This window comes from Thunnus thynnus, chromosome 6, assembly GCF_963924715.1.
Source record: "Thunnus thynnus chromosome 6, fThuThy2.1, whole genome shotgun sequence".
NCBI lineage: Eukaryota > Metazoa > Chordata > Actinopteri > Scombriformes > Scombridae > Thunnus > Thunnus thynnus.
The window spans coordinates 1099619-1111485 of record NC_089522.1 but is presented as its reverse complement, the minus strand read 5'-3'; the positions used below and the strand labels follow the sequence as shown (position 1 = coordinate 1111485).

The 11867-nt window shown below is 41.4% G+C and overlaps 1 protein-coding gene across 1 annotated transcript in view; it reads right to left on the bottom strand.

Moving 5' to 3' along the window:
- Positions 1 to 200: 200 nt before the first annotated feature.
- skia (v-ski avian sarcoma viral oncogene homolog a) overlaps positions 201 to 11867 on the bottom strand; it is a 79198-nt gene continuing 67531 nt past the window's right edge. The window contains exons 2-7 of the mRNA XM_067591199.1: positions 10486 to 10602; positions 9153 to 9268; positions 8286 to 8596; positions 7778 to 8106; positions 5511 to 5741; positions 201 to 4101 (exon numbers count right to left, since the gene is read on the bottom strand). Coding sequence (XP_067447300.1) covers positions 3913 to 4101; positions 5511 to 5741; positions 7778 to 8106; positions 8286 to 8596; positions 9153 to 9268; positions 10486 to 10602 — 1293 coding nt within the window. The 3' untranslated portion in view covers positions 201 to 3912. The remainder of the gene's footprint in view (positions 4102 to 5510; positions 5742 to 7777; positions 8107 to 8285; positions 8597 to 9152; positions 9269 to 10485; positions 10603 to 11867) is intronic.

The following is an 11867-nucleotide window of genomic DNA, read 5'->3' as shown; positions in this document are numbered from 1 at the left end:
TTGTAGATGATGTGTGTGTCTCTGACAAGATCCCCTTTTTCGACAACAAATATTTTAGCTGAACTGATGTTTACCAAACTGAATTCATGGGGGAGCTGAATTAGAAGGAAAAAAGCACATTGTCTGCAGTATTTGAAAGATAATTAGGGTTTATGTTGTTCACCAAACAGGCAGCAAAAATAAGAAACTGGGTCATTCAATCTGGACAAACAACTTTATTTCTGGTAATGCATCTATACACTGTACATTCAGTCACTGTAGTATATAAGCATAGCTATTTTCAAACATAATCTCATAAAGTCCTTTACTTTACAATATAGTCCGTGTCGTGAGAGAAGAGGAAGGGTGTTGTTGGAGGAGGGATGCAGAAAAAGGCGTGAAAAATGAGGGAAACAAGGGAGATAGATGAATAAGCCAAGCTCTTTTTTTCATACTGTATATGTGGCATTAATAAATGGGAAAGCTTACAGTTACCTCTTACATAAAAATATTTCTAGAATTGTAAGGTTTATATAGTATTAGCAGCAGCACAGGGCTAAAAAGATACATGAGGATGAAGGGGGGAAAACAATCTGCAAGGTGGCGTAGTCATGTGTGTGTGACCCATACTGCAGGTCTGCTATCTGATACTGAACATACTGTTAAAAATATATATGAACTGGTGAAAAAAGTCATTCAATATAAAGACTCTACAGTAAAAAAAGAAAAGAATTGGATTAACATGTTTATGTAGGGAATATTCTCTTACGCACTGCATTAACTGTTTTTGAAACATCTTAGTTAAAACACAAATTCAAAAAAAACAAAACAAACGAAAAAAACAAGACAGCTATTGTAAGAAAAGATTTCTTTTTGAAAAAGGAAACACCATGTACATATATTATACAATATTGTAAATGAAAAAAATATTTACATTTGTAAATTCTTATTCAAATCTTCACACTGGCTAGTATTTGTCTATTAATATGGACTGTTATTGCTGCTTTACTGTCCATTATTTAGCAAAATGATTCTCCTTTAGAAAACAAGACATTAAATTGCTTTTTTCTTTTTGCAAGGGAGAGTGAAGAGCCAATGTCGTTATTGTCTCCCTTCTTTTGTAGAAAACCATGAGTAAAGTAAACTACACATAGGCTATTAACTCTTTTGAGTGTAAAAACAACTACAAAATGTACCAATTTTAGGTCTGCCAAAGTTGCAGACACAGTGTCTTTCTCTGAGCAACATTAGTAATGTTGGATAAGAAACGGGCTTTTAACATAATGCCCTCTTTATTATCCTCGACATGCCCGCCTCGGGACAAATCAACAGACTGGGATTAAACAGTTAAGTCTTTATATACAACCCAAAGTAACAATTCACCGAAGCAAGTGGCTTTTCAAGATCTTCTATAAAAATTGTTTGAACATGCATATCATTGATTTCAAATGAAGAAAAAAAAAGCATTCATTCAGAAAAAAAAAAAAAGCCTTAAGCGTCTAGCATTTGTTCAATTGTTCTCTGCGTTGAAAAAGAAAACAGTTTGTAAACTGGTTGGTTTAAAGGAATACTGATAGAAAGAGCTGCTGAGCAAGGGAGGGGGCTTTTAATTTGAAACCTGCAATCAGGAAGTTGATGGGAGGCCCCGCCCCAACAGCTTCATCATCAGTTTTCCTACTCTGGAAACCTTTCGCCCACATCCAGGCACTTGAGGTTGTCCAGCATTGCATTTGAATTTTTTTTTTTCTTCTTTTTTTTTTTTTGATGTCTTGTTTTTTGCAAGTGTGAAGTTTTTTCTTAAGAACAATATACGGTTTGTTGCTTTTTTACTTACTTTTTCCTCTTCTAAATAAGACAAATTGCTTTATATTGCATAACACAATAAAACCCTTACATGTACAGTATCAATGCCCAATAACTGACTATATGAATGGCAAACTTTCTCAAATTTCATGCATAAAGAAAATATGAGTTTTCTATTGAAAAAAGTGAACATAACAGACAAGCAATAAAATATCTCCACGTTTAAAACAACATCAACAACCAAAGGAAAACTTGCATTAACACCATGTACATTCTGATTGCATTGTACCCACTGTGTGACGGCAGATTCCTGGCATCTGCCTTTCAGAATAAAATCAGATTTTATCCTTGCAAAGACGTGACTGTTTGTTCAGGCTCCTATGACAATTTACTGACTTATGAAGAAGTTTTGTCATACTCGTTACAACTCAACCTTGTGTTTGTGTGACATTTTGTGTCAATTATATTACAAAAAGGGGAGAATCCGTTGCCCAAAATGTTTCCAACAATCCCAGACTGCATCAGCAAGCAACAGGTAGAGCCTTTTTTCTTTCTGTTTATTTACAATACTTTGCCTTAAGAAAACAGAACAACAGTATTTATTCGAGATGCATATAATCAACAAAATACTTACTGGAATTATATGGTAGCATTCATGTATAAGATGATGTTTTTCAAAGTAAGATTGAGGACAATAGTGGGAGTACAATGCAGTAATAACAGTATTTTGTTACGACAAAGTGCGAGTCATTATTGTAAAGTAAAAAAAAAAAAAAAAACAACAACATATATTTATATTTACATACCTTAATTTAATTAAAATGAACATTTTTGTGGTTCTTGCCATGGGTGCCCCATACAGCCATAAAATTATAGATGATGATACTGATGTCAGTTGGAGTAAAAACCATGCTGGCGAGGCCACACTCACATCTGGAGTATTTTACCTTTAGAAGATAAACACTTCAGGGTTTTGACCCAAATGCTTAAAAACACATATGGCAACCAGTGTGTATGTGTAGTGTGAGCAACATTGTGACGGAGACTGTTGGATATTGTTATTGATCATCCGAAAACAAGTGCTCACTAAAAAAAAAAAAAAAAAAAAAAAAAAAAAAAAGGTGCCTTGAACACAGCATGTTTTTTTTTTCTCCAAATTCCCAATCCAAGATTTGATCCAAAGAGAGAAAAATATCAGTTTGAATACAAGCTTACCCTCCGCTTTCAGAAATTAGAAATAAATGATTTTACGAAAACGAGGTGAGGACAAAACGGGGCGCTTGAATTTTGAACGTGATGCTTTTCCACTCAGTGGACTGTGTGCTGGCTTCCCGCAAAACCGACAAAACCATGGTGGCACTGTGGAAAGTTCATTTGCTTGTTTTGTTCATCTTCTGATTCAATTGTATCTTTTTAAATTTTTCAAACTACAATAGCACAGAGGAACAAAGAAACTCTTTTTTTTTTCTTTACATATCGCTATGTAGTCTCTTAAATAGCTTATAATGTCTTCAAATCCTCCATCTTGGTCATGGTGAGGGACGGTGGTGGAGACTTCTTCGGGGAACTGTGGGTTAAGTGTGAGCCTGGCCCTCATGGATGCACCACTATAACATCTCTCAACAGCTGTATAACTGTATAATATAATATGATCGTTTTTTTAAGCATTTTTTATCACAGATGTCTGTCCAGAAGTCCAGCCTCATTTTCTTGTCAGAGAAAATGCAGGTACAAACACTCTTTGTGCTATACATCTGTTTTTCTTTCATTCTTGTGATCCAGTTTTTAGTTCTTTGAGTTTGGAAGGTGCTAGTCAGAGCTTGATTTAGTAACATGTTTCCTCGTTGCAGCCATCGCCAGGCTTTCTCTGAGGAAACCACTCACTGGACTTCTCATGGGTATGATGAGGACGTAGCTCCTGGATTTCTTCTCTCCGTCTCTGGTCTGAGGATGAGAGTCTTATTTGTCTTTCTGGAGGGTGAAGGTGATGGACAGTGGTGCGCTGTGGCCGGCCCAGGATGCCTGGATGAGTTTATGGTCTGAGTTGGGCAGAAGATGACGGGGGGGTCATGGCGACGGGGGGGGGGGGGGGGAGGGGGGAATGGTTGGGCGGAGAGGTCGGCTGCCAGGTTAGTTGTCAGCTGGCGTGTCCTTGGGTGTCCCCTCCTTGTCACTGTTGGATTTGGGCCAAAGTTGCTGCTGCAGCTCCTTCACAACTCTCTCCAGGTGCTCCCGGGCCTCCCGCTCCTGCAGCAGGTCGGCTCGGAGCTGCTCACGGTCGGCCTCTGCATGTTGCAGCTTCATCTGGAGGTCCTCGATCTGGAAAACACATGGCAGGAAACAGCTGAAATCATGCAGCAGAACAGATTTGACTACATCTGACTGTATGGAGAGCAGTGATGAACTATTGACCCTGTTATTAACAATTTGGTCATTTACAGACTGCTTATTGAAATATTTCATGCATATGCCTGTTCACACGCTCGTCTGTCCCATATGACCAGAACTCTGCATGGTGTTGAAGACTTTCCAGACAGACTACCTATCATTTTCACATTTTCACAAATGCTATCCAGTCACAAAAAAACCAACTAATTCCTGCTGCTGCATTCAGACGATCCATGAAATCATTCTTACAGCGGTGAAGTGTTGATGTGGTCTGAGTGTTTCTACAGAGTTTCATTCTTTGTTCCTGCATTGCTAAAGTTTCTTGGTTTTGTTTCCAAACCATGTAGGCTTAAAACCACTATCTAACCTGTGAAACGAGATGTATGTATACATTTTACCATTTCTGTAAGTGAATTTCCAAATTTGACAAATAAATGATCACATTCTGCACCATCGATCCATGTGGAAACTGATTCCATGGCAACGATAAAACTTAGTGTGAGTTTGTGTTCACTTTCTTCCTTCCTGAAAAATTGGAATGGGACTGTGTGACGTGAAAATTATCATTAAACTATTGTTTAAGTTTATACGGACAAGACTTCATCAATCAGAATATTTCCAGTCAAACTGTCTCACTGCGCTGGCAGATCAGCCTTCTAATTTCTACTCATTTTACTTTAATCATGTCAGTACGACTTCTTTCATACATACTGTTTGTTTTAAGCTGACGTCTGGAAACAACTGGCCTTTTCTCTAAGAAAAAAAATCAATCTTTCAGAGCGAAGATATTTCTGAAAGCTTCTGAAAAGTGCAGCAAAGCAAAATGAACGTCTAAAACGTCTTCTCTTAACAACAGCCTTCCAAAGACAGCTGCAGTCACTGCAGGGAGGCAGACACAGCTGGAGAGCATAACCTCCCTCTTGTTTTGTCTAATCTGCATTTCCCATGATGCCTGAGGGAAGTCAACGTCTCTTCCTGTTTCCTTTCAGAGGGGGACTTATCATACGTCTGTGCACTTTAGGCTACACCCATTTATTTTTGACTGGGGACGAGGAAATGTGGGGTTTTTTCTTGCCTTCTCCTCTGCTGACCTTGAGAGTGCTTGAGACAGTGAAACACTGCAATTACTCTGAGGGTGTTGACATAATCGTCTAGACTTTTCAACCATAGGACTGTTAGTGTCTGTCTACTTCATTTCTACACGCCTTATGTTTCTCTGATGTATCATCAAGCGATCATTAAACTTTCTATTTTAAAAGATTTTAATGCCAAAGCGTGACAAACTGACAGATCGACAAGTTCTTGAAACCTCACTCCAACAGCTATGGTGTCTGACTGACCTGTGCCGAGTATTTTGCGCGAAGACGTCCGGCCTCACAGCCTTTATCGCAGACCCTCAGCTGCCGGGCCTGCTCCAGCTCCCGCTTCAGGCGGATCCGCGACTCATTGGCTTCCTTCATCTTCTTCTCGCTCTCTGCTCGCAGGCGTTCAATTTCCTTCCTTAGGTTACGCTTGGCCTCGGTCGCCTCTCGCAGCTTTTCCTTCTTGGCAACCCGCAAGAACTCCAGCTCCTGGGAAGAGAGGATTGTAGAAGTCGGCATCAAAAGAGAGTGACTGTCCATCGTAGGTTTATATTTATGTAATTAATGACTGTTTCTGTCACTAAGAAAACTCAGCGTCCCGCGACACTTGTGCAAACGCTGTGAAAGCCAGTGGACGAGGCTGTCACATGACTGTTTTACTCTGTTTCTGAGCTGTTAACACTCAACAACAGTGACTTATTAAAGTAAGCTGAAGTGTCCATGCCAGTGTTTACATCCAGCCAAGTCAGGGGTTAGGGCAATGTGTGAGCTGACAGAAGTTAGGTTTCCTTCCTCTGAATCACTGAAAGAGTGCAAGAGTGTGTGTGTGTGCAGTGGAAACACGCCCATAGCCTTCTCATGGGAAACTAGCAGTTGGGACAAACATGTCTGTCATCAAGCTTTGTTGGTTCCTACAAAAAGAGTGAAAAGGAACGATCCCCATCACACCCTTTACTCTACAGAGGCTTTACATAAGAACTCCTTCAACAGCATCGGGGTCGGGGTTAAGTTCAACTCATCAGTGGGTTGTTTTAAAGTAAGACCACTGTACTTTTAGCTTTGCAGTTGTTGGTTGTGTTTGTGTTTCCTCTACACAGCTCCTCTCAACACTGATGGAAAGTGAAAGTGGAATGCTGTTGCACTGGAATCTCTCCTTTGCTCGGGATGCATTTTTTTGTGTTGCTCGCCCACACAGACTCCTTCGTCGGCATTTTCTTGTTCTCAGTCCAAAGCCAAAAATAAAAATGGAAGTCTGGCCTTTCCCTTTGCAGCAACATCCGCTCTCATTGTTATCACTTGCCAACTCATGCTAAACTTTGCGGACAGTGATAATGACTTTTAATCTAATCTCCACTTCTGTATTTTGATGCCTAAACTCGTCATTTTCTCAGTGGGCCAACTTTGAAAACTTTCTGTCTAGTCTGATTTCAAGAACATAGAGGCAAGCTTGTTTAGATTTCTCTAAATTCATCTTTGCTCACAGCCCAGATTCCCCTGTGTCCTCCAGCAGGCTGTTTCCAGAGCTATTTCAGTAAAATCTGCATTATTAATGAGCACCTACTCTGATTGGCTGGAGGTGTGGCCTGACGTTCACCCCCAGCCAATCAGAATACAAACTAATGAATAATGCAGCATCTTTACGTGGCGTAATGTCTGGAGATGTAAGACAGTATATAGTCTGATCCTGAATGAAGGGAAGAACCTGCTGTTGCACAGGTGAGACTTCAACAGGATGTTTCAGGACGGTGAGATTGTGTCTAAGTTTCCTCACAAAGTAAAAGTATTTTTTTCAAACGTAGCAGGAAGTCACTAGCTTGGCTTTAGCACAGATATATTATATTCCTTTAGCCGAGTAACAAGTTAAAAAGATAGCCTTGAACTGAAAGAAAAGGAGATATAATTGAGTAATTTGAAAGCACAGGAGGCCCCACCATCACCCTAATCCACCATCACCCTAATCCACAACACCAACCCTGTAAGGTTTGTATGAGCCACCTTGGGTTGGGGTATCCCATTCTCTCAGCCAATAGTGATACACTTCTATATTGTGCAAGCTCTAAATTGCAATCATATACAAAGTATATATGTATCTAGCATATCTGTTAGAATAAGAAAAGAAGCACATGATCACCAGGGTTACGTGACGGCTGTTCAGTGATATCAGTCTGAGTCAGTTTACAAATTGCAAGTCAAGATGCGACTCTTTCTGGTTTCTGAGTGATGACCATGGAAGTGAAAAACTGTATTAATAGTGTTTTGGGTCAAGTTAAGATCAGTTTAGTGACTTGATATGAGTGCAAGTTTCAAAGTCTACAACTCTGTGTGTTGGGTTTGGAGTTGTTAGGTATATTTTTAGGCTAGCGGTTCCCTTCTGCTTCCAGTCTTTGTGCTAAGCTAGGCTAATCACTACTACAACCACTATTACTCATTAACGCACATACTTGAAACTGATTCCAATGTTCTCTTTGTCTTTGAGATGACCAACACTTGGTACTAGTCTAACAATGATATGAGAAGAACCCTACCTGCTGGAGGCTGCGTTTGGCCTGCAGAGCCGATCCCAACTTCTCCTCTTGCTTCACTCTCATCTTAACAATCTCGTGCAGGAACTTCTCCTTTGACTCTTTGGAGTCGAGTCCACTGTCCAGTGCCTGCCTCAGACTCTCCAGCTCCGACTCCAGCCCCAGCTCAGGAGGGGTCACGGGAGTTGCAATGGGAGCGGCTGCGGGGGTGGCGCCCTCAGCCGACGTGACAGTGCAGATTGGCCCTTGGGCACCTGGCGAGCTCAGGTCCTTAGCTGAGCTGCTGGACGAGGTGAAAGATGGTGACGACAGGGAGGACAAGGACGAAGTGACTGTTGGGAGACAGCAGAGACACAAGAGAGGGTGAGGTTCCAGCAGTGGAAATTAACTGATTCCTTCTCAGTTGTCAAGATTTGGTTGATCTTGTCAAATCTAATTTTAGCGAACCAGTTTAGCCCCGTAACACATATTCTATTCATAGCTGGTTGCTGGTATTGGGTTCTTTGCTTACATTCATCACGGCTCTCCACTTCAATCTCCACCTCAGAGTCTTTGTCATCCTGAGGTGGTGGTGGCAGTGGCTTGCTGGCAGTGGAGGACGGAGGGCAGGGGCCCTCAGGTGCTGGGAGCTGGAGCTCCCCTGTGGCTCTTCTCTTGCGAGGCCTTGCGCTGGCGTTGGCGCCCTCACCTGGGGGTTCACCTCCACTTGGGTGGGAGGTGCTGGGCACCGATGGGGACATGGGACCCACCTTTCCCAGGGGCAGCGGTGTGAGGGCAACATTAGGGGCGACAGCGTTCTCCAGGCTCTTGTAGTTGTAGAAACTAGGAGGAAACCAGATATCTTAAGCCAGACTTAACTTATGCGGGTGTCTCGCAATAAACCTAAGTAAAGCTTACTTTAGTAACATGGTTATGAACTGAATGCTGCATAAACACAGCCAGTACCATATTGTATGGTTCAGTTTGAAAGCAGCCTATGCTGACAGGGGAAAGAAACATTCAAATAAAGAGCCTGCAGCTCTTTCCTCCCACTTTATGAGAAACTGGGCCAGATCAACTGTGATAAGGCGCAGGCTGCACTGGTAGCACCATGCCAAGTGGGTGCCCACTGTATGAGTGTGTGTCAAATGTGTGTGAATGGTGGAGTGTGGGAGGCTGTGGTACAGTCAGACTTGACCCCTGTGACACCAGCCCACCCAGACAAGTGAGAGAGCATGCTGGGAGCTCATCAGATCTAGCTGAACAAAATGGCTGTCATCTTTCACAGTAAAAGCTTCTCTTAGAACCACATATTTCGCCGTCTCAAGTTCATTTCTTTCAAAGCCAGTTAAGTGCTGTTGGTAAGAGTGTCTCCCATTTAGATCTGTGCTGGTCTCACCTGTCTCTCAGCAGGGCCAGGGGATGACTGGAGGGTTCCTTATCACCAGCAGAGATGTGTGGGGACCAAGGTCTAAATGCTGAGGGTCTCTGCCTGGGCTGGATGCAGTTAAGCCCCTGAGAAAAGAGCAATAACGTAAGATGTAAAGAAAATGCATTCAGTAGAGATATAGCCAGATGTGCAGTTATGGCTGCATATGGAACCAGTGATGCTATGATACTGGAGGTTCAGATGGTTTTACAACATGTCCCCTTCCTTTGAGAAACAATCATGGTCCAATATTCAACTCACACAAGTGTGATGTGGAAACATGAAGCAGGAGACATCTTCTGAGATGAAACATATATTTACATATTTATAGATTCTGGACTTTTTAATGAGGAAAGAGGAGTAGATGCCATTTTAAGGATTTTAATGTGGTAATTACACTTGTATACATTTTTCTGGAAAACCATGTCTGACACACATTATTGTTCTAAGAAGAGTATTTCTTTATGTCTTAATATAGGTATTAAGACATAAATACCATGATGTCACTGTCTTTGTGATGAAATATTTGTTTGGCCACTTTTTTTACACTGCTATTGCTAGAGAAATTAGATGTGCTTGATCGTTGAATTTCAGCATAAAAGAGGTTATTTTTGTCTCTGAGGAAATTACACCACGCCTGATAACCACCGTAGATGCTGTAGGGTGTTTCCACATCAAGTTTGCTTGATATTTTTCTTTTAATATTAGACAGTTTAGATGGAAGACAGGGCTCTATGACCTTTGGTGTAATCCAGAAAGGTGGCATAGAAATTTACGGTTATCCAATACAACTTCAATTATTTATTTCTGATTGTAAATATTCACTTATTAGCGTTACAATGTGCTTCAGGTTGCAGTACATGATTGCTTTTCGTTTAGACCGGTCCATTGATTAAAAGGCACGTCTGTCATCAAGTAAAGTGTTGTGTGACTTGAGCAGGGTGAGTGTGAAGATAAATTGTTGCAGGTATTCTGAGTATACAGCTAAGATGTTAGTAACTTTACCTCCATGGGAGATTTTTTTTTAGGGAATATCGATCTTCACATCCATCCATCATTACACTGTGGTTATATTCTGTTACAATACACTCTCAAACTTCACTCCATCTCAGTAAGTCAATCCGTTGAATCTACAGTTACACCCCCCCCCCCCCCCATCTCCCGTTCGTATGGCTTGCTAAATCTAAATTTAAGCGATACCCTCATCCAGAAACCTCTGTATAATATTACATGACATCTCATCTCATGCACCATGCATCATCATCATCATCAACATCTCCTCCCTGAGCTTAGCAACACTTACCTTATTGGAGTTGGACAGGGACTGTAGCCAGTCGTGCTGCTTCTCTTTGTCAGCCAGTGGGGATTGTGATGGGAAGTCTTCATGTTTGGACTTTTTGATTGGGATGGGATCTGACACCTGCAAGAAAAGGAGGACATTGTTTTGAGTTTGCAGGTTTAAATCTAGTTGATTTCCACTCAGGTAGAATGTTGGAATCATCTTTTTTAAATTTATTTCACAATCAGAAGAAAAGATCAGTAGTACTTCAGATGGGCTCAGATGGGCTCAAATGTGCAAACACATCAGTCAATTTCTCCACCGTGAAGTGAATGCACCACAGGTTGCCCACTTGGCAGCGAGCAAGAACTGTAACACTAAAATGTCAGTGAACTGAAAATGCACCCAACAGTGTCAGACATTCTAATAACTGTGTGTGTGTGTATAAGGCTGCCTGATAGGGGAGTGCCAGCGGAGGTTACTGATAACTGGAAGTGTGAGTGTGTTTAAATTTAGATGTGGTGTTGACTTTGTGTGTGTGAGTTGCTTCAGGGTTACCACACTATCAAAGTTGCCTGTGCACACCCACACACAGAGTCCAGACCATGGCAATGTGTCACACATGAGATCCAATATAGCTAGGTGTGTTTGCTCATGGGCAGCCAAGAGAGGAGGCAAGAGGTGACTGGGGCAGTGTGCAGTGTGTGTGTGTGTGTGTATGTGTTTATCTATCTGTCTGTCACACACAGATACACCCATAGAGACAGACAAGTAGGGGTTTGTTTCTCTTTCCCCCGTTAGGGTGGCTTTGTGGCTATGACCTCAGCCTATCCAAGCTGTGGCTGTCACTAGCTGCCACACACACACACACACACATACACACACACAAAGAATGAGTGCAATGCATTTTGTTGTTTAACAGTGTGTACAGATTTCCAAAAGATCAAATGCAACACGTTTTACACAACACGTACTACTTAGTATGGGTCTCATATAGACACATAATGCAGAATATAGATAATAACGAAATCTGGATTTAAGACACTGAAACACTGTCTCTCCAGGGACTGAAACTCTGACATCTTTAAGATTTATACATTATTTAAATTAAGTGATCATGCCAGAAATTTGAAATATTGTGATGTATACAATATGATGGTGATACAAAAGCACATTCTTTAAAATAAACCATCTGTGCTGTGAGCGACTCAGCACTGTTCAGGCTCAACTTATCATACATGTAGTATGTTTTTGTGTTTACATGTCATGTGTTGGAGTAGAGGTCACATATTTCTCTTCACTCATACAGTTCAACCTCTCTCTCCCTGCTTCACTTTGTGCTGCTCTCTCGCTCTCATTTTCTCTCAGCGAGGATCTCCCTCAGGAATCTACAGTGTTCTGCAGTG